The sequence below is a fragment of the Chiloscyllium plagiosum genome, chromosome 17 (genome assembly GCF_004010195.1).
Source record: "Chiloscyllium plagiosum isolate BGI_BamShark_2017 chromosome 17, ASM401019v2, whole genome shotgun sequence".
NCBI lineage: Eukaryota > Metazoa > Chordata > Chondrichthyes > Orectolobiformes > Hemiscylliidae > Chiloscyllium > Chiloscyllium plagiosum.
This window is the reverse complement of record NC_057726.1, coordinates 41,829,345-41,855,571: the sequence shown is the minus strand read 5'-3', so window position 1 is coordinate 41,855,571 and position 26,227 is coordinate 41,829,345. Positions and strand designations below refer to the sequence as shown.

At 38.4% G+C, this 26,227-nt stretch overlaps 1 protein-coding gene across 3 annotated transcripts; it reads left to right on the top strand.

The window, feature by feature from the left end:
- On the top strand, window positions 1-24,868 carry LOC122558406 (nuclear receptor coactivator 5-like). Of its 3 annotated transcripts, none has more exons than XM_043706940.1 (12): window positions 1-91; window positions 939-996; window positions 3,079-3,143; window positions 3,485-3,532; window positions 5,111-5,182; window positions 7,314-7,390; window positions 13,472-13,601; window positions 19,232-19,431; window positions 20,734-21,015; window positions 21,578-21,643; window positions 21,830-22,021; window positions 23,997-24,868. In XM_043706940.1, exons 3-12 carry the CDS (start codon window positions 3,085-3,087, stop codon window positions 24,035-24,037), a joined length of 1,167 nt encoding a protein of 388 aa, XP_043562875.1. In that variant the 5' UTR covers window positions 1-91; window positions 939-996; window positions 3,079-3,084; the 3' UTR covers window positions 24,038-24,868. The 3 variants fall into 3 exon arrangements, with proteins under 3 accessions (XP_043562875.1, XP_043562877.1, XP_043562876.1); XM_043706941.1 differs by lacking the exon at window positions 1-91 and adding an exon at window positions 147-543; XM_043706942.1 differs by lacking the exon at window positions 5,111-5,182.
- Window positions 24,869-26,227: the final 1,359 nt, after the last annotated feature.

Sequence of the window (26,227 nt, the reverse complement as noted above, 5' to 3'; positions counted from 1 at the left end):
CTACGGAGTAGGGTGTTTCCGGTTCCGGTTCGGATTGATGACCGAGCCGAGTGCGAGCAGGAGGTGAACGGCGGCTTCGATTTAACCTGAGGTGATGGAAAAGAGAGAGAGGGAAAAGACCGGGACCCGGCTGTGGAGGAAGGCGGGTGGACCTCTCCACCGGATCGTCCTCACCCGGGCCCCTCCATTTTCTATTTGGTTTATTTATTTGTGTTTATGTGGTTGGTCGCTGCGCCCGCTCGTGTTTTTACTTTTTTGACGGCAGCGTTTTTTCTTTGTTTCTGTTCGAGCGGCGCTGAGGCCTCGGGCCCCGCAGCTGTTCGGCCCGACCGGCAGAGGAAGGCCCTGGGACCGCTGGCTCCCGGAGTCAGCGCCCGGCCGAGCGGCTGCTCTCTTCGCTCGAGGCTGCCGCCGGCTTGCCTAGGCCCGTGTTCCGGTTAATTTAAATCCGCCTGGCCGAAGGAAACCCCAGGTTCTCTCATCCCAAACTTTTACTTGGCCCCCGGATCGGAGGCCATGTTGTGAAGTCGCCTGTTTGCTCAGGTGTTGTCTTTTCACTCTCTTTCCCCACCTCCACCCACCGTGTTGCGGTTAGTTTATAAAACTCAGTGAGAATCAGATGCCAAAAGCAATGCCGTTAACACACGGCTTGCGTTGCACGGGGTTGTTTCTATAACTTTTAATACGCTTGTGGTCGAAATGGCAACAATTTTTCCTACCATTCTGCATTCGCATTCAAAAAGTGTAATCAGTGTAGGAATGCCTTTTTAGACGTTAAGTTTTACAAGCATAATAATTGCAAATGTTGGTGATTTAAAATAAAGCACTTCACTAGGGATACTCGGGTCTGTCAACTTTAGGGGAGAGGGTAGGTTAGTACTATTTGAACTGCATTCTGTTACTAAAGTAAACTCATCTTTTGTTTCCATCCTTTGAAGATTGATCATTCAGCAATATAAATTGAGAAGATCATCTTATTTATAACTATCTTAAAGGGTAAGTTCTGTTGATTGTAGTTTTAATCCTTTAGATTGAGTTCAGTTTTTTGGAGCATGTGGAGAGAAACGCATTTGACAATCTTGAAGTTATATTAATGAATTATTTTAATCTGGTTGCAGTAGGTACTTGTCTGGGTGTGATTTCAGTGTTGGTTGTCAAGATATTTAAAAACTCTAGTCAAGAGATTTAGTATCAATGATTTAGTATCTTTTGTGTGTTTAAAGTTGTTTTATGGCGCAGGAATTTAAATGAGTGTACAATTTATATTAGCTTTTGTTAACTATTAGGGTCTATATTTGAGTGGTGCTGGAAAAGCAGCAGGTCAGGCAGCATCTGAGGAGCAGGAAAATTGACATTTCGGGCAAAAGCCCTTCATCAGGAATGAAGGCAGGGAGCCTTCTTTTGTTCCTTTGATCCTTTTGTTAACTATTGCCAAGGGACATGAAAATTGCCTAGAAGTACTATTCTGCATAAGTACCTTCAGGGAAACCAGCTGCTTGAGAGTTTCGACATATCAGTGTTTTATTATGAGATTTACTTGTTTAATAATATTTACCCAGTTTCAATCCACATTTTAATGTTTGAAGGTTCTATTTATCACCATTTTAATTGTCACTGCAGTAGAAAGAAAAATGACTTGAATGTAGTGGGATTCTTTTCTGTATGCAATTTGTTGGTATCTGGTGAAGTTTGTTCATGTTTTATGCAGGTAAAGAATTCATCATGAAGCAGATGATGAAAATGGAAGCAGTCAAGGAAATGTATGAAGCACTTGAAATAAACAAACTAGGGAGCTGGCATGAGCTTAACTGGCTTCTGTGCCATAAATGATGACTAAGACGCTAATACTCCAGCAAATACTTGATATACTCTGGATAATAACCAGTTTCCAGTGATGTTGATTATAATATGAAAACTTTTATTTTCAAAATTAGGCTGTTTTGGTATGCTTTTCTCAATCTCCTGTTGACTAAAACTGGGATATTTGAAATTTAAATCTGAAACTTTGGAAATTCACGATAGATCAATTAGCTCTTGGAAAGAGAGGTCAAGGTGTTACTACAGTGTGGATGCTTAATCAGAACTGAAGACTCTGCATTTGTGAGCAGACAAAACACAGGCTGTCTGCAGTCAGATTTCAAAATGTTAGTTAAGGTTTGGGGAGAAATACAGAAAGAGGAGGATTTTGGAAAATGGATACACCAGTCTTGGATAGATTTAAGTGTGTTAAGAGACTGGCGAGTGTTCAGTTGACTGAGGTTTATGCAAATTGTAGGCGTGGCAAGTCAAACATGTGAAGGTTCTCTGAAACTAGTGGGGGAAATACAATGGAAAAGTAAGCTGCAAATGCTTCGTTATTTGGTATCCCAAAGTTTGAATTTTACAACAATATTCTTGATTTGCAATTCAAGTCTCATATGGTTGAGTTTAAATTGCCTAGAACATGTATTTCAGGGCCTGTATACTATAACAGTTCCAGTAAGTATCCAGTTCAAGGACTGAAAAAAGAAACTGGAGATAGTGTATTAACATGCAATAAGCAATTTGGTGTTAGTTGTCAAAAGCTTTGCACAGTGATCTGTATGTTCTGTCATCCTTGTTTGGGTTTACAATTAGATACCATTTTGCAGTTGGAAAACCGTTTGATGCTGTACTCATTTTAGGTCACCAGGGTTTAGTCATCCACTGAAGTTGCAGAAATCAGAAGTAGTGTAAATATTTTGGATTGGAAGATACTGTTGGTGTTCTAAAAGTGTTGCACTACGACCAACTTTGTACTGTGCCGGTACAAGCAGAAGTATTTACTACATCTGATATTAATTTATTTGAAGGAATAGGGAGGAGGGTATTTATGTACGTGTTTTGGGAGTTTGTGCATCTCTGGATATATTACTGCTTAACATCATACTTTTGTCTAAACATCATTTTATATTGCGAAGTTCCTTTACAATTGTGGTGTTGCTATATTGGAACAAAGAATTAAGGGTATTGGATAATTTCCAAATGAAGCATGTATCAACAAGCTGTTGATCTTTGAAACACTACAATAGTTTATTAGCTATTTTACTATTTCCATAGGCAAACATGTCTACTTGGATAAAACCGAGGGGAGGTCCATCACACAGACCCAGCCCAGATGGAAGGTAAGGATGATATATAAAGATGTGTAGTTTTTAGATTGTTATTGCTAGCTAGTTCTGAAAAAATGTCCTACAATGAAAGTTGTTTGGATTGAGGTCACAAACCACTAAACTAACTTGTGTAATAATAATTGTATGGTATTAAACTAGCATATGTCTTGAAAAATGAATCTATATTGCCTATTTTTCAACTGTTAACAGCTGTATCTTGTTTTGCCTTTGGATTTCTGACCAAGGTATACATTGCAGTAGTGCAAAGAATGAGATTTTAGCTAATTTACAGAAAAGGCTGATAACAGAGGCTATCGATTGACATTCTACTTCATTTTTGCTCTCTCCTCCAGTTCATATGCAACAGCGGAATACAATGTTCCAAGTGCATCCTTACCGAGGTATGCAAAATTAATTCTGTGGTAATAAAAAGATTGTCCAGTTACATTTGCAGTAATATTTTGTTTTGGAATGGGGGGGGCACCAATTCACCCAAGACTGAGTGGTGTAGAAGGAATAGGTTTTGTTTGGTAACACACGCAGGACATACCCAGTTAATGGTAGGGCCCTGGGTAGTGGTGTTGACCAGAGCCCTTGGTTCAGGTATGTAGTTCTTTGGGAGTTGTATCACAGATGGACAGGGAGGGTTAAGGTGTTTAAAATGTTTGCCTTCATTACTCAGACCATTGAATATAAGAGTTGGAACATCATGTTGAGGTTGTCCAGGACATTGATGAGGCCTCTTTGGGAATACTGTCTACAGTTCTGGTCAACCTGCTCTAGGATGGATAGTAGTAAATTGGAGAGGCTTGAGAAAACATTTGCCAGCATGTTGCCAGGAATGGAGTGTTTGGGTTAAGGGTAGGCTGGGACTTTCTTCACTGGAGTGTAGGAGACTGAGGGATGATTTTAGAGGTTCACAAAATCGTTAGGGGCATAGATAGGTAAATGGCAAAGGTCTTTTCTCTAGGATGAAATGGCAAAGGTCTTTTCTCTAGGGGAAGTTCAAAACTAGGGGTTGAGAGGCAAAAGATTTAAAAGGGGCCTGAGGAACAGCTTTTACAGAGGAGAGTTCGTATGTGGAATGAACTGCCAGAGGAAGTGGTAGATTTAAGTACAGTTACAACATTTAAACGATTTGGGCAGGTATGTCAATAAGAAAAGCTGAGAGGCATATGGGTCAAATGCAGGAAAATGGGGCTTACTTATTTTGGGAAACTTGGTTGGCTTGGGCAAGTTGGACTGAAGGTTTCTGTGCTGTTTTTCTCTATGATGTTGCATTGAAAATGATTTTACATATATTGCAGTGTAACCCTTTTTTAAAGGTTGTCTTAGTGGCTTGATGTTTCAATGAGTAGGATAAGAATTTTCCATGAATACTGTGCTGCAAATCCAGGGCGTCACTATGCTTTCTCTGCTATAACTAAATTGTGGCCAATAATCCTTATCCTCTGCTTTCCCATTGCAGGGGCACAAAAGGCCCCTGTTGTATCACATTTGAGGACGATTGTTAGTATAAGTATTTTGATCCAACTGAATTAAATAAACCTTCAATGGTATTTTGCTTATTTCCAAGAATTCTTTCTTTGGTTTAATGCATTCAATTGAAGGCTCAAATTCACGGTATTTGCCATGCTCCAAATTTGGATCTGTACAGTGTATCAGAACGCTCTTCGATAGTGGGTGTACTGCAACTCAATCTGACTTGTTTTTAGCTGAATGTGCATGAATTTAATTTCAGTAATGGTCATCATGATTAAGGAGACTTTTGTTTTAGTCTTATTAAATTGCCCTCCAATGATATGTAGACATTCCCACCCCAAATGAAGTTCATTTCTGCACCATTTCAAATCACGTTACTATCGGAGTCATCTGCAGGTTTTGTTTTTAAATAGGGATTTCTTGATATTGATATCTCGGATATTTAGTTTGTTTTCTTTTCTTTAACTAGCTTGGTTATTGTTTTATGTTCTCAATAGTATCCTTTCAACTCGACAAGATCTAGAGCGAGACCGATCACCTTTAGGAGCTGAAAGAGTTGATCCCTACAGGTGTGAAATAAATAACTTTGTGGTGATCCCAATAATTGCTTTAGCTTTTTATCTTGGGTGTAAATTTTTGGTATTTCCAAATGTAAATAATGGAGCAGTATTTTCTGTATTGTTCTTTGTATTTCAGTTCTCTGCTCCAGTCAAAACCATTGCAGAGCAGATAACTTTACTTAACCTGAGTGTTAATTTTTCGTCTTAGTGGCTGTCATAAAATTTACTCTTAAAGGCATGTAGCGGTCCACATTTATTTTACTTGGAACCTTTGCATCTTAAATGGAAATTTTGTTATAATATTCTAATCAGATCTAGTAGATTAAGCGTACTTTATCTACCATACCATTCAGTTCATGGTAATTTGTAGGTTTAGGAATACTTTGCAATTGTGGCTAAATGGTTAGTAACAACTGAGTTTACTTTTTTGTTATATAAATGGGGATTTTTGGATGGCTTTTTGGGACTATTGTTTGATTCTTAACTTTATCCTTGGGGGGTTCGTGACTAGTAGAGTCACAGATTCAAACTAATTAGTCATATTTAGGGCTAATTAAGAAATAGCTCTCAGAATCCTTTACCTCTGGAATAGACTGCTGGAATGGAATCATAAAAACTAAAGCCATAAAATTTAAGAGCCAATCATCTATCTTAATTCTATCTATTTGTTCCCTCCTTTTATTCCTTTTTCAATTTGGTATTAAATATTCAAACTTAGACTTCCAGGTTTACACTTTGCTTGCAAAGACTTCTTCAGTCAATACATAGTGCTTTCCCTTTTTAATACCAGGTCCAGAGTTTCCTCAAGGCATTGTAATGAGTTTCTAATGGCTACACATTAGCATAAATGTTGCTTACATTAGGTCTGCAACCTGCCTTGCATTATTGTTCTACCTGGCTGTGGAACCCCTAGATTGCACAATGACAGTACATGCGCAAAGCCGATCTGACTTTAATCATACTTGGAAGTATGTCAAAATAGGAGCAGAAGTTGACCATTCAGCCCCTTGAGTATTCTCTACCATTCAATAAGATCATGGCTGATCTATTTGTGTTTTGAATTCTACATGCTTGTATACCCCCAATAGCCCTGTGGTTCTCTTCCTAACAAGAATCTACTTCTATCTTTTTAAAGTATTCAATAACCACGCTCCCAGTGCATTCTGAAAGGTTCCAAAGTTGCACAAACCTCAAAAAAAAAACTTTCCATCATCTCTATCCTAAAAGGGAAGCTCCAAAACTGGTGCTCCCACTTCTGGGCTGAAACTTCTTTCCACATTCATCTCATCAAGACTGTTCAATATCTTGTCACCCTCAATGTTTTAAACTGCAATGGAAACAAGCCCAACCTGTCTTGTCTTATCCTCATATGGCAACCTGCTCATTCCAGTGTATCGTCTAGTAAGCTTCCTTTGAACTACGCCCATGAGTTTACATCCTTCCTTAAAATAGGAGACTAACACTGCAGGCAGTATTCAAGATGTGCTCACACTAAACACATACCAACATTGGAACAGGAAGTAACACAAATCTGTGTAGTGCTCAGACCCCATCTTTCCAGTCCAACAGCTTTGGAAACAGGGATTCATCTTCCCAGGCTTAAGTGTGTGTGACCATCTTTGCATTTGGGCAATTTAAACATCTGAGTGGCAGCCACGTTTGCTGCACACATCCAATCCCATCAGGTATCTTTAGCTGATTTGAGCATGAGGTGGAAAGTGGGAAAAGGAGAAGAGGGATGCGGTAGAGCGTGTGGAATAGAGAGGATGCATTCTGACTTTTGGGGCCAGCTAGCGTAACCATGAATCCCGGTGGCCATTTTATGGCAGTCTTGCCATACCAGCCAATTACTGTTTTCTGAGGAGTTTGGGGTTGAAACAAATGTTTGACCACCAAACATCTTCAATTTTTTGGATTCATCCAAATTGAGTACCTGCTCCTGAGTGAAATGGAATCCACATGTGATTGTTTTGAAGCTTGCATTAGCAAAACACTTTTTAAACTGGTGGTCCAAATCATGTTTGTTTTGTCATTTGTTAACTCCAAAGCTTGAAAATATATTCATCAAAAGAAAACAAAGTAATTGTATAAGTGGATGTAAATTGAATATCTATACTTGCTGTTCTCTCTTGCTTTTCAGGACTCAGGAAGTGTTGGAATATTATGGTGGCTATACTGAGCCTTACAGTACAGAGGATTACAACTACACCTGGAGCGGTATATCTGATAATTAGCACCTGCTTGTAGCATACAAAATATTTGCTGTATATACAGCCTGTTTGTTTGTAAAATGACTGGTAAAAGCAAGTAAAGCTGTATATGTTAAAAGACTGCTGCTGCCTAGATATGTTTGCTAATAGTTTTATTTCACGTCATAGCTAGGATTATTTATGAAGCAACAATGGATTTGAGTGCTCAAACGATGAACAAAACAGCATAGAAATTTTACCAGTTTTGTTTTAGTGTTTAATTCCACAAATGTAGTGAAGCCTACATGAATGTTTGGACTTTTGTATGTAAACATCTTAGTCTTGACATTTACTTTGGAATTTTTGTTTTGCCATGTATTTTATTCTAGTTAGCTTGAAGGCCTTTTGGTATTCATCACTGATCCCTCTTTATAATTGTATGTTCCTTAAAATAAAAGATTCCCTGACCTTTTACCCAAGTCAAGACCAGTTCCAATTGTCAGACAAAGTGGGGCTTATTATTCTGTTTATGATTTTTAACTGGTATAGATAAGTAGAATTATGTTTGGAGATTGGGGCATTGCGGAAAAAGGTTAGGAACGGGAAATCGCGACATGTACCATTCTTTGAAGGGTTGGTAGGAGACGTGTTTAACTTGCCAATTTCCATAAATGTGCAATGTAGAAATTGATTGTAGAAATGTTGAGTTGCATACAAAGGAAAGATTTTAAAACAATTTACTCCTCAACCATAGCATGTAGCATATGGCAGGATATTAACAAGTGTAGCTTTATGGTGAAATGGGCGATAATTGAAGATGCTAGGAAGAGGTTGCGTGGATGGCTGAAATAATGGGGAACAGTTGGTTGATAATACTGCACTGTGGGTACCTCCAGTTGTACCACCTCATTCTTGCCAGCCTCCATCATTCTTGGAGTACTTCCTTTGCTGTCCCTATTCATATGCTTTGAGCTAGTTGTTAATGAGCTGTAGTCATGAATGTTTTTCCTGCTTTGCATCGAGAATTATTGATGGGGTTCTCTGCAAGTAAACATTTTCAAGTGGGTTTTTGCCACATTTGTCATTTAGCCTCTGAAGTCTTTTCTAGCATTCACTGAGATTCAGCTCTAAGGACTCTGCCCTGTCCCCACCCCTTCCCAATATCTCTCCTTTACTCTAGATTTACAAGGAGCAGTTTGTCCCTTAAGTGCCATTTGTGGGGAAAAAAAAGTTTCCAAACTGTTATCATTCCTTGCAGGTAAATTGTTTCCTGTTGCACTCGTTAAAGGCTAATTATTAGACTCTGCTCCCATGTGTTTGATTCCATAACTGGAAAAGTAGTTTTCATCTACCCACCCGTTCCTTGATAGATATGGATCTTAAACTATGCAACACTTGTAATTTAACCCTTGGATATAAAGTATAATTCTGAAGCCAAAATATCCTTCCTCAGGTTTTTTGCTTAGAATTGTTCAGTACTTCAGGTATGGTTATAACTAGGGTTTTGTTTAACTGCAGTGTAACTTTTACATAATTTTTTAAAAAGGAAAACATAATTGGCTATAGCAAAGAAGTGAAAGACTGAAACTGCTTTGTTGTTATAGACAGTTAACATAAACATGGCTGACAAAATGACTCCCTGTAATGCAGTGTGGCCATTTACAATGTCTCTTTGAATTATGTTTCTATAAATGCCAACATTCTATTAACTTGTTAATTATTTTCTGCATCTGTTTCTGATATTCTATTCCTTTGTATGCTTTGGCACAAAAGCTTCTATGGATGCCACTGTTTCTAGCTTTTCAGTTGGCGATTGCCCTGTTCTAACCTTTCTAAAGTTGCTGATTTCTCATTTGCCTGTGCATAAATGCATTGGCCAGGAGTTTGCCGATTTTAATTCTAGTAATTTTATGCTGCATCTCCACCACTCAAAATGTTGCCTATCGTTATGGTATTTGTGAACTTGCTTATGAGTTCTAACGTGTCATCAAAATTGTTAATAAGCAGTGAATAGCTGAGGTCTGTATCTAGATCCTTGCAGGCACAAGTAGTCATATTCTGCCAATAAGAATGCCTGCCCATTTCAAAAGGACTGTTGTGGCGCAGTGATTGTGCCCAGAACCAGAAGCAAAAGGGTTTGTCTCGTGCTTCAGGGGTGTGTCCTAACATCTCCAAATAGATAGACCTTTTTTTAAAAAAATCAATCTTTAACCTGACTACAGCTGCTGTGTCACTTAAACAGTTCAATAATATGTCTGCACTTCCATTACCTTCAATTAACAATTATTTATGAAGAACTTTATCAATTCTTTAGAAAGTTCAGATGCATGTCTACTGTTTACATGTGCAGTGAGGTTAAACTTGCTTAGGATGGAGGACCAATAATTCTGTGGGGAACATGAGTGAAAAATGCAACATTTCCAGATATGAGTTGGATGCTGAATAATGAAAATGCTCCACTCCTTCATGGGAACCTAGATCTAGGAGCCACATTTTATGAATAAAATTAAGATCTCTCCCATTTAATCCCTGCAGATTGGAGGGTGGCTAATGTCCCACTTTTCAAGAAAGGAGGGAGAGAGAAAACTGAAATTAAAGACCGGTTAGCCTGTCGTCAGTGGTGGGAAGATGCTGGAGTCCATTGTAAAAGATGAAATTACGACTCATTTGGGTAGCAGTAACAGGATGGGTCAGAGTCAGCATGGATTTTTGAAGGGGAAATCGTCCTTGACTAATCATCTGGAATTTTTTGAAGATGTAACCATGAAGATAGACATGGGAGAGGCAGTGGATGTAGTGTACCTGGACTTGCAGAAAGCCTGTGATAAAGTCCTACATAGGAGATTAGTGAGCAAAATTAGGGCACATGGTACTGGGAGCAAAATACTGACTTGGGTTGAAAATTGGCCGGCTGACAGGAAGCAAAAAGGAGTAATAAGAGGGTCCATTTCAGAATGGTAGGTGGTGACCAGTGGGGTACCACAAGGTCTGGTGATGGGGCCACAGCTGTTTACAGTATACATTAATGATATAGATGATGGTACTAAAATATTAGTAAATTTGCTGATGACACAAAGCTGAGTGGCAGGGTGAAATGTAAGGAGGATGTTATGAGAGTACAGGGTGACTTGGACAGGCTAAGTGAGTGGACGGATGCATGGCAGATGCAGTTTAATGTAGACAAATGTCTGGTTATCTATTTTGGTGGCAAGAACAGGAAGGTAGATTACTATCTAAATGGAGTCAAGTTAGGTAAAGGGTAAGTACAACGAGATCTAGGTGTGCTTGTACATCAGTCAATGAACGCAAGCATGTAGGTACAGCAGGGAGTGAAGAAAGCTAATGGCATGTTAGCCTTCATAACAAGAGGAATTGAGTATAGGAGTAAAGAGATCCTTCTGCAGCTGTGCAGGGCCCTGGTGAGACTCCCCCTGGAGTATTGTGTGCAGTTTTGGTCTCCACATTTGAGGAAGGGCATTCTGGTTATTGGGGAGTGCAGCGTAGGTTCACGAGGTCAATTCCCGGAATGGTGGGACTATCATATGTTGAAAGATTGGTGTGACTGGGCTTGTATAGACTTGAGTTTAGAAGGATGAGTGGGGATCTGATTGAGACGTATAAGATTATTAAAGAATTAGATACTGGAGGCAGGAAGCATGTTTCTGCTGATGGGTGAGTCCTGAACCAGAGAACACTTTTTTAAAATAAGGGGGAGGCCATTTAGAACAGAGTTGAGGAGAAACTTCTTCACCCAGAGAGCAGTGGAAAAAATGGAAGGCTCTGCCCCAGAAGACAGTGGAGGCCACGTCTCTGGAGACTTTCAAGAAAGAGATGGATAGAATTCTTAAAGATAGTGGAATCAAGGGTTATGGGGATAAGGCAGGAACAGGATACTGATTGTGGATGATCAGCCATGATCATAATGAATGGTGGTGCTGGCTTGAAGGGGCAAATGGCCTCCTCCTGCACCTATTGTCTATTTCAGATCAACATGAGAAATTTCTCTTGAGGGTCATTGGACTTTGGAATTCCTTTCCAGATAAAGCTATGGAGGTTGAGGCAAATCCAAGATAACTAAACTTCAAAGCAGTTGGCAAATCTGTCACCCCATTTGACTTCCTACGAATTGTAATGTGAGCTAAATTTTTGATCTGTAAGGAAATCAAACCGTAGTCAGGAAATTGGAGTTAAAGCAACAATAGAAGCCATAATTTTCTTATGGTGGAGCAGTCTGGAAGAGTTGAATGGTCTACTCTTATTTATTATCTTATTCAGTTAAGTGGATAGTTTCCTTTTGGATAGGCATGTTCATCAGTACAGGGATTCTTTTGGTTCAGGCTGATGGGATTTAGGATCTGATGTTGAAGGCTCTGCTGCACGTGGAAATCTACTGACTGATGGAACAATGAACAGACTGCTGACCTGTCTGTGGAACTGTAGCTTCCTGAAGTGGCAGTTGTCACATATGGGAAACAGTGTTGTGATTGGTGTTTTAGGGTTCTATAACAGAAAATACTTCTGAGTTGAGAGTAATGCACCTCAGAAATGGACAATGTCATTCAATATAGATGACCAAGTTCTGTCAGTTGTATGGCTTAGATTAACAAACAGGATGAATTAAACAGCATGTATCAATATACTGGTTTGACAGCCATATGTTTCCTTTTGGTGCTGTTGCTTCATATATTTGACAGAAGTGCGCACTGAATTGAGCAGTTTAGGTTGAGGCTGGGATTTGAGAGACTAAGTTGATTGAAACTGTAGCTGCTTATACTTGATGCTTTGCACTCGTTTTGACTGGCAGATAAATCCATCAAACTGATAATTGTCAGTTGTGCTGACAAGTGAAGGAAAGCATTGAGGCCCTGAAAGGAAGGAATGAAATATGCTGATTACATAGCTACTGAGGCAATCAGGTTAAAAGGATGCATTAAGTTAGTTCCCAGCATCCTTCCATTTATGAAAGGTAAGAGCATGTAGCAAGCAAGTCTGTTTCAGATGGGGTGTCTTCATATGGCACACCATTGACTGAAATTGAGAAGTTCTGCCACATCAGCTGGACATGAAGCAACTAAGTTTTCATTGGTGTCTGTTGCTAAATTGCAGTTGCTGCTGATCATTGTGGTGATGTTTACCAACCCACAGGTCACAGTATTGACAACTAACCTGAAAGAGAAACTTGACCTAAGCAGAAAATAACGTAGAATAATTGTACTGTGGATTTTTTTGTTGTTATCACTGTTCAATCTGGGCAGAAATTCAAAGTCATCTGATTTATTAAGTTTGTACTACAATAATTACGTAAGCAGTGTGTAATTATAATTTCCTGACAGCAGGAAGTCAAGTGGGGTGATAGAGTTTAACAACTGCTTTGAAGTTTAGTTATCTTGGATTTGCTCATAATCTGCAGTTGTAAATATGTGAAGAGGTACTCTGCTTTATTTTGAAACCACTCATTCAGGCATGAAAATATTTTAAACATGAGAAGTTGAACATTATTTGCAATTAAACATTTCTCCAAGCACTTCAAGGCAAATCAGATTAAAATTAAACGTTGCATTAATGTAAGCAACAAACAGAAGCTTCTCTCCTTCAACAGGATTAATTAGCATACTGTTGAAGGATAATATGGATTGAATATGTGCAATGCAATGTCAGTCATAATTCAGTTGGTAGCACTCTTGTCTTTTAAAGCAGAAGGTTGTGGGTTTAAGTCCCATTCCAAGACTTGTGCACAACCATTTAGGCCAACACTTCATTGCAGCAAGCAGGAGTTCTGCACTGCCAGAGGGTGATCTCATTGGACTATATTGAAGAAAGGTTAGAGTTGGGGAAGAATTATTACTGGTGTCTTGATTAATATCTATCCCTCAAACGACAACATAAAAAGTTAAGTGCTGTTTGCACTTCGATATGAGAAGGCCATTGGTGTGCAAAATGGCTGGTATGTTCCTTGGGTAGCAAGGGTGATTAAGCTGAAAATACAAAAAAAAAACTTTGGAATATTCAGTAGTCCAGAAAAAGCAAATATAAATGCAAGGCTGTAAATTTTCAGAATAAAAATAAAACTTCTGTTTAAATTGATTTAATTGTATATTCTTGTTTACAGAAGATAGTTGCAGACAAGAAGACAGTCGCCGAGATGAGCTTTATCAGCAGTTCTACAGAGAGATAGAGGATGACTACAACAAAGAAAAACATGCTGATTGTGTAGTTATAGCACTAAGCAAGCAACAGGGGTAAATTTCTTTCGGATTATTATTTTATTATTCTTTGGATATTGCACATCCACGCCAGACAAATTTCTATCCTATGACTGCAATTTGAGACTGATTTGGTGTCAGACTGGAGAAAATAATGCTATATGACTTAATTGGAAGCATGTGCATATACTCTTAATAATTGTTACAGATATTAGTGCGCACAATGATCAGCTCCAATTCTGTTAATACAAATGAATAGACTTCATTGTATCTAACAGCCTTGTTGATGTGTTTTAACATTTCTTTTCAATGAAGCTTGTCAAGCACTTTGTTAGGTTTTGGTGGAATTGTTAGAATTTGGTGGGCTCGGGAAATGCTTCACAGTGGAGGTTAACTTGTCTGACCGGATCACATTTGTACGTGCTGAATTTTTGTCTCATTGCTAGAGTGTAAATGAGTGGAAGCCCCAACAGTTTCTGCCATTTAACCCAAAGGAATGCTGCCTAACCCTGTTAAAGATCATGGATGAAATCTAGGACCTACCAAAATGCGTTATATCTGAATTGGGCTTTGGATAGCGCCTTGCACAGTCTTACTGTCATAACTATCTTTCCTGTTGAAAATCATGAAATTATTGTTGTCTATTGCACTTTAAGTTTGACGTAGTGCAGGATGTCTACTGTGTTATCTGAAACCAAATGCCCTTGTCTGTGTAAAAGGTTGTATCACGGTATCTATCATTTTCAGAATTGGCTGAAACCATTCAAATATTCACTGATCCTCCATGTAATAGTCCAGATTTTGCAGTCAATGGTAAAGTGATGATGTTTGCTATTGGATTCTGAAAATAACTGTCTATGATAATCCAGTGATTTGTACAGCATGGATTTTGCTTTTTTAGAATTCATTCTGGTGTTAGAGGAAGGGACTGTTTATCTGGGAACAGTGATGCCATAAAGCAGCTTGAGCAGCTAATCACAATTAAAGATTTCAGACAGCAAGCCAGGACAACTGTTCACTTTCTGATCTTTTGAGAGAGTTAACTATGAATTGGAACATACCCATGGGATTTAGTTAGAAGGTGCCATATCATACTTATTAAAGTAAGTTTTTTTTTTAAAATTAATGATGAAGCAGCTTATCATTTATAATCAGATGTACAGCATGGAAACAGACCCTTCGGTAAGTCGACCATGCCATTCAGATATCCTAAATTAATCTAGTCTCATTTGCCAGTACTTGGCCCATATCCTCCTCAACCCTTCCTATTCATAGACCTATTCAGATGCCTTTTAAATGTTATGATTCTACCTGCCTCCACCACTTCCTCCGGCAGCTCATTCCATACAGGAACTACCCTGTATGTGACAAAGTTGCCCTTTACGTCCCTTTTGAATTTTCCCTTCTCTCACCCTAAACCTATGCCCTCAAGTTTTGGTCTCACCCACCCCAGGGAAAAGACCTTGTCTATTAACTCAATCCATGCCCCTGATTTTATAAACCTCTATAAGGTCACTCCTCAGCTTCCGACGCTCCAAGGAAAGTAGCCCCAGCCCAATCTGCCACTCCCTATTTCTCAAACTCTCCAAGCCCAGCAACATTCTTGTAAATCATTTCTGAACCCTTTCAAGTTTCACAACATTCTTCCTATAGGAGGGAGACCAGAATTGCACGCACTATTCAAAAAGTGGCTTAACCAATGACCTGTAGAGCTGCAACATGACCTCCCAACTCTTACACTCAGTGCACTGACCAATAAAGGAAAGCATACTAAACAACACCTTCACTAGCCTAAGTGTGACTCTCGAGGAACTTGCACTTCAACGTCTCTTTGTTCAGTAACACTGGTCAGGACCTTACCATTAAGTGCATAAGACCTGTCCTGAATTGCCTTTCCAAAATGCCGCCCCTCCTATTTATTTAAATTAAGAGCTCCGTCTGCCACTCATTGGTGCATCTGATCAAGGTCCTGTTGTACTGAGGTATCCTTTGCTGTCACTATACTTCCAATTTTCGTGTCATCTGCAGACTTACTAACCATATCTCCCACGTTCACATCCAAATCGTTTGCATAAGTGATAAAAAGCAAGTGGACTCAGCACCAATCCTTATGGCACACCACTGGTCACAGGCCTCCAATCTGAACAACAGCCCTTCACCATCACCTTCTGTCTTCTGCTTTCAAGCCAATGCTGTATCCAGTGGTTAGTTCTCCCTGTGATCTAACCTTGCTTACCCAGTCTACAATGAGGATCCTTGTTGAATGCCTGACTGAAGTCTATATGGACATTTCATGAACAAAATTTGCATTTTGATCCCAGCGAGAGTGTTCTGTAGCATTTATAACTTTTGGGTGCTCTTTAAATCCAGTTACGCCTCACTCAACAAGGTTTGAAAGAATACTTTTATGAAACGAGCAGCACAAAACGCTGAAATTCATTTCAATTCATTGAGATTTCCACCTTCCAGGACTTAATAGATTATACTGAAGCTGCAAGGAATCACTGACGAAACTTTGGGATGTCCATTATGAACTGCATATGCAGATGTACATGTTGGCAGTTTTACTGAGTAATGAAGGAGGCTAATGCTAACTGTTTCACTGTTATTCCAACTGCTAAATCTAGGCCGTTGCCTTCCCTGTGATATTCGTATTGAAGGCTGCAGTGTTCCTAATTTGTCACTCTTAAGTCAGTCGGTGATTTGTACAATGAGATTAAAGTAGAAGCAAAGTTTATTAGGAAATAATCAACACTGAAAGTCTTTTAGTGACATTTGGACTGAAAATATTTAAACAGCAAGATTGACAGAAGAAAAAAACAAATTTTTCTGTGAAGGACTTCATAGAATATTTGGTAATGTTCATGCTGGATGATTAAATATAAGGAAATTGATTTTTGAATTTTGCAAGTTATTTGTGAATCACATTTACTTGTACTTTTCTGCTTCAGTTACAACAAATGCAAAGGTGGGCTTTTTATTTTTGAAAAGTTGTATTCTGCAAAACTGATTCTGGCTGTGGGGCCAATATTTATGCATTCTTTGGGATTTTATATAGTTATACAATGAGGGCATGACACGTTTCATTTCAGTATTCCTGTGACTGCGTTGCAAATTGTGTGGGTGCATTTCAGTTTATAGAGCCAGGGAATGGGATTTGCTTTTTTTTTAAAGTGGATGTCTGTGATAACAACAGCTGTGATTAAAATTTAAGTATTTGCTTCTGAAGTGACTATCAATCACTTGACTGGGAAAGCAGTCAACTATTTTTTAAGGAATTTTGAGTCATGTTGTATAAACTTGGACTTGGAAGAATGAGGTAATTTTGATGGTGAATTGAGAAATGTTTAAATTCTGTGATGTGAAACTAGAATGGGGAAGGAAACTGCAGTGAAGTTTTTTTAAACCTAGATATTCTGATCTTTGGATCCCTGGAGGTTAGTGTAAAAGATGACTGATATCTAAGCAGTCCTTGTCAGTTGTGTTTCATTGTCAAATGTGTAAGCTGAATATTATGTAATGCCAAAATGGTCAACCTGGGTAATTGGAATTGCCAACAATCTAAGAGTTGTTCTAAGACTATGGCACAGGTACTCCATTATGATGGACAGTCATCTGTCTCATTCAACTACTGGCTACCATCTGAATTTCTTTTTGAGCAGGAATCTAGTTTTAAACTCAGTTGTGCTGAAACAGACCAGCAACCTTTAATTGTTAGTGATAAAGTTTTTTTTTAGATTACTTAGTGTGGAAAGCCCTTCGGTTCAACAAGTCCACACCAACCCGTCGAAGCGCAACCCACCCATACCCCTACATTTATCCCTTGCCTAACACTACAGGCAATTTAGCATGGCCAATTCACCTGACCTGCACATCTTTGGACTGTGGGAGGAAACCGGAGCACCCGGAGGAAACCCACGCAGACACGGGGAGAACATGCAAACTCCACACAGTCAGTCGCCTGAGGCGGGAATTGAACCCGGGTCTCTGGCGCTGTGAGGCAGCAGTGCTAACCACTGTGCCACCGTTGTTCAGACAGAAACCAGCCCTTTAGTCCAACTCGTCCATGTCAAGCATGTTTCCTAAATTGAACTTGACTCATTTGCCTGCATTTGGCCCATATTCCTGTAAATCTTTGCTACCCATGTACTTGTCTAAACATCTTTTACATGTTGTAAATGTACTCCCATCCACCACTTCCTCTGGCAGCTCGTTCCTTCTACACACCACTCTGGAAAACATTGTGCCTCGTGTCCCTTTTTAAATCTTTTCCCTTTCTCCTTAAACCTATGCCCTCTAGTTTTGGCTCACTACTCTGGGGAAAAGACCTTAGCCATTCATTTTCCTGTGCCCATCATAATTTTAAGGTCACCCCTCAGTCTCCGACACTCCAGGGGAAAAAAGAGTCCCAAACTATCTAGCCTCTGCTTATAACTCAAACCTTCCAATATCAGTAACATCCTTGTAAATCTTTTTTGCATCCATTCCAGTTTAATAACATGCTTCCTATAGCAGGGTGACCAGAATTGTGTGCAGTATTCCAAATGTGGTCTCAATGATGCCTTGTACAGCTGTAACATGGCCGCCTAATTGCTGTACTTAGTGTTCTGACTAGTGAAGGCAAGCGTGCCAAACGCTGCCTTCACCATCCTATATAGCTGTGATGCCACTTTTAAAGAGTTATGCTCCTGCAACCATAAGTCTGTTTGATTACCAGAACCCCACTACCCAGAGCCCTACCATTAATTGTAAGTCTTGGCCTGGTTTGTCTTACCAAGATACAGTATTTTGCGTTTATCTATGTTGAACTACATCTGCCATTCCTTAGTCCATTGCCCCAGTTGATCATGGTTCTTTTGTATTCTGAAATAACCTCCTTCACTGTTCACTATGTGACCAGTTTTGATGTCATATGCAAACTTAGTAAGCATACCTCCTATATTCTCATATTATTTGTCCACAAATCCCTGACTCCAGTATGGCACGTTAGTAAGGTACACAGGTGATTTATCAGAATCTTGCCTTGGGTTGGAAGACTTCAACTATGAAGCTGGATAAGCACTGGTTGTTTTCTTTGAATCGTTGAAGGTTGAGGGGACACCTGATAGAGGTGTACACAAGATTGAGGGTGTGAATGGGTGACTAGAAAGCAGCTGTTTGTCTCAATTGAAAGGTCAATAATAAGGAGGCATAATTTTAAGGTAAAAGGCAGGAGATTTGAGACAAAACATTTTGACTCAGAGGTCTGGGGGGATTTCCGAATTTGCTACAAGGGGTAAATAGTTGAAGTGGTTAATGGTGGTAACCTTTTCAAAAGTACTCCAATTAGCACTTAATGTCTTAACATTCAAGGCGATGGGCTCAGTGATGGAAGTGAGACCAGTGTAGATTTAGTGTAGCATTGGTGCAGACTCAATAGGCCAAAGGGCTTCTTCTGTCTGATTCTATCTTTCTAAAGACAAAAGTTTAAATGTTACCATTTTAAGAATTTAAGTTTTTAATTCTTTTAATTTTTTTTAAATCCTTATGAATGTATTTTTATGGTAGGGTCTTACTCTGGGGCTTTGATTTGTGAAAAATTTAATTGTGTTAATTACTGGCAGCTTCAAGTCTTACTGATCTTGTTTGAGTATCTAACTGGAAAATATTCACTATCAATTTTTCAGGGATTATGCCAAACTGGTAGGGCGACGAGTCCAAGAACTGGGGCTTCTTGTGGATCTTGTGTACCTTAAATTAGAGTTGGCTCTTGATACTGCTTTGAAAGATGTTCGAGAAGAAGGTTCCCCATTTTGTGTTGTTGTTGGAGGAGAGCACCAGTCTCTTTCTTCGTGCACAGTGATTATTTTGTATGCAGGCCACAAAGGTACATATACAATTTCCATAAAGACATTTGTAGAATCCTTGATGTACAAAAGCCTAATAATGTCATTTTCCTTTCATTGTTATTGAGTGGTCGTATACCTGGGTAATTTGATGCTCATTGTCCGAAATGAGCAAAATCATGTATCCCAAACATCCGTATTCCTCACATGGTTATATTGAGATTTTTATTTGAAAAGCGTTTTAGCAAAATTATTTATTTGTAAACTTGGTTTAAAAAAAGTTGAGTGGTTTCCACAGCAGTTTCTTTTGTGATGGCAAGCAAAGTGCTGTGTTTGCTTTTAAGAAAGAATTATTTCAATTGTCATGAATTTCTTCCCCCCCCCCCCCCCATTCTTTGGCACTTATTGCAGTGAAGCACTCTTCCTTTTTGTGTTTTGGTACTTGATTACTTAACTGAAGTTGGAATTCAATGAAGAGTGAGTGTAATCAGACTGTTTGAATTGTCAGATCTGTTCACAAACTCATGCTATTCATGTGGTGGGGGTTCAAGATATCACTGGGCATATAGAGTCATACAGATGTACAGCATGGAAACAGACCCTTTGGTCCAACCCATCCATGCCGACCACTTATCCCAACCCAATGTTTTTGTTAGAGGAAGTTTCTTAATTTTGTTTCCTCCTTCATGATTAAAGTCGGTAATCTTGCCCTGTGGGTTTTGAATGACTCTTCAAGGCTTGGGTTATCAATTACTTTAACTTTTCAAATTGTTATACTTTGATGAACGGGTGCTAAAATGTGTACTTTAATCATTGTTTCATCTCTTTTATACTGTGTTCAAACATATCAAGATAATATTCTTTGTATGCAATGTACAATTTACCACTTATGACATCCAAGACTTGAAATTTACAACCGATGGGCCCTAAGTGAGGTGGGGGCATATAGCAATTGTATAGCTGGACTGTGGGTTGAGTACGGTACACAGAACTAAGACTTCATGTTCAAACTGCTTTTGTTTTAATGCATTTATAATCTAAACCCTTCACATAAAGCATTAAAACGTTTACCTTCCTGCGTCCCCCCCCAAACACTGGAAAAGTCATATTTAAGATTCTTCTCTCCTTCCTCCCCTTAATTATTGTGCTCTCCTTTCTGTGTTTTCATCTTCCTCTCAAATATACCATCTCAGCTTGTCCACACACAATTTCTCTGTTGTTTTCCATTTTTCAACTTTCTTGAAATTCCACTGCCATAAATTAGAAAACTATTCTCAATATGTACTTAACACACTGAAGAGCTTTCATATCAGATGAAAAATGAAGTTACCTTTCTTGAACAGAACATCGTAATATGCCTTTGGAAGATGCTTTGGACCTGATTTCACGTGAACACCAACGTATTTTTGGTGAAACTCTGGAAAAAGAACGCCTTGAGATTGCACACAAAGCAGCTAATTTGGCTGATGATTATCTTCATCGTGAATCTTACGATGAAAGTCACGTTGTGCCCAGCAGCATTCGACATCTCCTTTTCCTGCTGGGTGATGGAAAGCATCTGTATGCTGAGGAGCTTCAAAAGGTGGTTGATTATTTGAACAAAAGAAAAGAGGCCCTTGAAGGAGGTTAGTTGAGTTAATAATTCTGTCTGCACAGAGGGTCTATATTGATGGAACTCACTTTATCAGCTATCTCTTAAATTGTTTTATTTCTTCAGTTCTATATTGTAAATGTATCAGTATTAAATGTTTTGTTTTTGTTAACCTTGAGATTTTTGAGCACTATTTGAGTGCAAAATTGGGAAAATCTGAGCAATAGTTGAACTTATAATGGTTGCAACTGTGACCAATGCAATGCCAGTGAAGGAGTTCCAGATTGGTAAAGCAGCAATCACAAAAATGATATTTAGCTTCCTTGTGCATTTGATGCTCAAGATGAAGTCAAGGGTTAATTATGAATGCTATGATTCCATGGAACAGCACCAATAACCAGTGCCTAGATTCCTAATTCTGTTTCTGGCTCCAAAATGCATTGGCTTCAAGATCACTACAGGTAGCTTTAGGAATGTGGTTTGGAATTTAAGATTTGATTTATGGACATACATTTTCAAATGTGGTACTTTTGGTAATTGTTACAAAGTTGATTTGGAATTTGATAGTCTGACACATTGTGTTTCTGTTTATATAGAAGCAAACAGTAATTGGCAAAACTATCAGGAAGGAGGAACTGAGCTTTATCAGTGGCCACATGATCGTAAGTATGCATATTTCAAGCTTTTGGTGCAATGTTTGATATGGCTATTATTCAATTTAGGCATTTTTACAAATAGATTAGGATCAGAAATAGGCCATTTGTGGTATTTAGTTTTTAAGAGTTCAGAATTAAGATATGCAAGCTGTCTATTAGTGTGCACTAATATTTTAACCTTTTACTTTACAGCTTCTCTCGCTCAACAGCCCACTGGAACTGAAGGTTATTATGACGTTGGCAGTGTTCCACAGCCCTCCAGCAAGCCTAAACCCCTCCTTCCAACACCAGGCAGACCACCTCTTTTGGGTCATGCTCCTCTTGCTCAGAAAAAACCTCCACTTTTGGGTGATCGACCAATCCGGGCTCTTCTGCCTGCTCCAGGTTAACATTTCTTCTCTTTGCTTCAACCTTCCACCACCACCAAGCTGCCTCTTAATATTATTGGCATTCTGAATTCTCCCAAATATTGAGTATGTGCAGCAAACCTTTTTAATACCTGGCACCTACGATAATTATTCCAATCAATTATGTGGACCTCTTGACCAATCTAAAAATGCATTCCAAGTAATAGAAATGTAATGCAGGAGTATACACATCCCTGTTACACTTTATTTACAGCGTCAGTCAGTTAAATAATATGCAACTTTATCTTTTAAAAAACATACTGGCAGAGAGCCTTCTCACTTGCACCCTCACTAAACTAACTTGGATGGCGTGGAGATTGTGATAATACAGTAAATTTCCAGTATTGCTGCTTTATCGGGTGTGGCCAACCCTGTGTAGGGGCTATTGTATTCATTTTCTGGCAAGGTAAAACTCCAATTTTTATGAACAGCTAAAAAGACCCAATACCAGATGGCAGTTGTTTTAACCTAGTGTTTCAGTATGAATTCATGTGTATGTTGTCACATGGAGTGGTTGACTCAAGTAGTGTGGATGATTTTGCACGGATCAGTTTTGGTGCTCCATTGAGTAACTCTAGCTAATCTGATTTAGACCAGGTACTAACGTGCGGTATGTTTCCAAGTGACTTGAGTGTGTCTGGTCCATGTCATTGACAATGGAGAGGGTCCCATGCAGTGAAAATCAACCCAACTGAAGTTTAAACTTCTTTGACATCTTCAGAGCATCCAAAGGATTCCATCAGGTCCTGATGTACATCTCCCAACTAACATCCAGTTTCTAGCTATGGAAAGATTTGGGCTACATCTTTAATTTATATGTACCAAACACTGAGGGTTATCTGTCTGGTTTAGGTCTTTTAAAGTTAGAAATGTGAAGCAAAATGGATTTAACAATATTCAGCAGTGTATCAGCAGAGTGAAATATATCCTTTTTTTTTAAAGAAATGCAGAAAAAATACATATGGTCACATTGGTTCAGTTCAGAATAAATGGATTAACACACAAATGTAGAATGGTGGCAAAGCACAACTTCAAAACACAAAGAATTCACTTAGTTGCATATAGGAGGAAACATATATTTGTGGACACAGATTGAAATGGTCATAAAGAACATCTCAAGGATATCATGGCTACAAAATTAATTTTTTGGCTTTGGTCTTATGAAAGTTCTCCTTGTGGCTATCTATCAAGTATAAAATTTTAGGTGGGTCATTTTTGATTTTGTCTAAATTTATTCAAAGGCTGTAACAGTGGGAGTGTGGCAGGAATAATTTTGTCCCCAACCTATTTGCAACCTATATTAGCTGAGGGGACAAAATATTACATAACCAATTTTGTTAGTTTCCCACCCAGCTTTGCATAATTAAGTTGTCAGCAGATAGGGTGCAAAGGATGCAGTAGATTAAATTAGGTGACAAATAGACTACAACTTGGGGAAATGTGAAATATTTGATATGTGGTGGAATTTGCTTGAGTTGAGATTTTCACTGCAATCATGTGAGACTGTACCTTGAATACTGTAAAGTTTGGTCTCTTCACACAAGGAAGGATATACTTGCCTTTGAGTGGGTAAAATGAATATTCTACATATGACATGCTAGAGGTGAAACATTTCTTGTGTTGTGGGAATTCTCTAACCCAAGGTGATGTAAATGTTCAGTCAGTCATCAAATATATTCACAATGAAGGTTGGGCTTTTGGACACTCAGAATTAAAGCATCGTGAGGGGCAAGGAGGGGTTGAAGATGGCTCAGATATGTTTCAGTTGCCATCTTACTGATGGGCTGTATGGTTGAATCTTGTGTCTCCATTCTTACAAATGATCTTGCTCTGTGCTGCTGTCCTACTATCCTGTTGCTATTAAAGAAAATAAGGCAAGCATTTTGCAAAACCATGCAACCTGAACTTGTGATTTTTGTACAGGAAGTAAATATTTTGTTCTTTTATCATAGGTCATCCATTAAAACTAGGTGCTCGACTCCAGCTGCAGTAAGGAGCATCACTTGACGCATCAGAATGCACATTGCTTTAGAGAGGAGTTTGTATATCCAACAAAACCTTGTTTGAAGAGCACCAGAAGTCCAAGATATTGTACTGAATGAATACAACGAACACCTTGAATATTCTCAGACTGAGTTGTGAACTGTAGTATTTTAGAAAGATCCCATTGTAAGTTCAAGTTCCTTTTGAAGGTGTATGCCCAATGTCATGTAAAAGGACCATTTTTTTGTAACTTTTAAATGTCGCCATGAATGGTTTTGAAAGGGTTGGGAAAACCTTGGTAAATGTATCTTTCGCAGTGGTTGTTTCATTTGTTAGATGCTTGTTAAAAAATTTCTCCATTCTGTTTTATGAGAACTTTTTAAAAAGATTTTATTGTATGGTGATACCTTTTTATGGAGTCTCAAAGCACTCTGACATGCGCTCCTTTGTGTTGCTGAAAGCAAGTATATCAACAGAAGCAAGTTGAATAAATATCACCATACAGTATTATCTTGGCCAGATTTGTACAACTGTTCACTTGACTGCTTTTTTTTTTGTACTGAGCATTGTAACAGTGCTGCATTGATTTGATGACAAACAATATGTTCAGTATCCCAATTAAAGTAATTAAATTTCTTTAATGTATTGATATACACCTCTGTTAAATGAAGTTTCTAATCAATTTGCAGGAGGAGGGAGAAAAATCCACAATCACTTTAGAAACGTTAGTTCTCAGTGTGTTACAATGTGATAGTATTTTAAAGTGAAGGGATGTCTTCTGTAACAACTGAAGAATACATAGGTGTTTGAACTTAATAAAGGTTCCCCTTTTTCTTTGTAATGCATTTGTTTGAACATGTAAATCATTTTAGTATAGTATACTATATTGAGCTTCAATTTAAAGCCAATCCCTTTGGTTTAAAGAGGGGGGAAGACATAATGTGATCACAATATGTGATCCTTCAATAGGGTTAATGGTTTCCCTATTCAGTCTTTATTTTTAATCATTTGTAATGACTTCTGTTTTGATTTTGACCCCCCTGCAAGTTTTAGACGTTCTGTATAAACCTTTATCCAATTTCTGAAATTGAGATCAAAATTTATGGCAACTCTCACTTCCAGGAAAGAATCTGAATTTTTGTCTCCTTTTTGTTTATTTCTACAATTCGCAGGATTTTTTTTAGATTCCCTGTGTGTTTTACTTATTGCATCTTTTGGTGGCTTGATGTTTGGACTTGTACCTTGTTAATTTTAACCAGTGACTGAAAGTATGCAACTAATGCTTTCACTAGTTAAGTTTCTTTCTTAGGAGTAATCAGGTATTAATCATAAATTTTATTAATGTTTGAATTGCCCCAGCTCATGTTTAATTCCAAATTTGTTCGTGATTAATTAGTGTAACTAAAATACAAAATTAGTTGCTGGAGCTTGATTTTGGAGTCTTTAAAAAATTTCATTGAGGACTCATGCATGCCAGAGAGTTGGAAATTATTGTGTGAAAGCATTCTTGAGACTTCAGCTCTTTACATTTTTGCCTTCAAGTGAGTTTAGTATTTTCAATGAGAAGCAGTTTTGAACAGATTAGGAAAAATTATCCCTTGCTTCAGAGCAAATCTTTGTACAAAAGATCTCTTTTTTTAAAGGACCAAGATCTATCAGGTCATCTTAGTATTGGGTAATATGTTCAGAAGATTTCACTATTATGTACTGTTTCAATCTGTAGATCTCAAGATATCATTGCCGTTTTCTCAAGTAAACAGTTTGAGAAGGCATGTACACAGCATTAATAAGGTAGAATACCATGCTCCACTAAGAAATCCAGCATTAATATTTCTGAAGAAAAGTTTTCAGATGATATTGTAGGAAGTAAGAATTTGTTCTATATTCCAAGGTTGCCAATGTGCAGAAAATAATAGTACCTCACCAATCCTTTTTTACTCGTTAATAATAGACAGATGCACAAGAATTAGCCAATTTCGTCTTTCCAGAGAAAGTATTTTGTATTTCTAGGGCATTATATCAAGCTGGGAAGAGCATTTATTTCTAAGGAACTGAACATAGGTTTGGTATTTCTTAGCTCTGTTATTGAATAATGAAAGGATCATTCTATACAACCACCCTACTATATAATCATAAGTAAACATTGGATCCATTTCAAGACATGTTTACCCCTACAGCTAAGGCCTATAGTTGAATGATA

What these genes read in the sequence shown, in the direction of transcription:
- LOC122558406 (XM_043706940.1), top strand. Translation starts at nt 3,085, where the DNA reads ATGTCTACTTGGATAAAACCGAGGGGAGGTCCATCACACAGACCCAGC. An exon ending in AGACCCAGCCCAGATGGAAG is followed by an intron (nt 3,144 to 3,484) that starts GTAAGGATGATA and finishes TCTCTCCTCCAG; the next exon opens with TTCATATGCAACAGCGGAAT. An exon ending in GCACTAAGCAAGCAACAGGG is followed by an intron (nt 13,602 to 19,231) that starts GTAAATTTCTTT and finishes TCAATTTTTCAG; the next exon opens with GGATTATGCCAAACTGGTAG.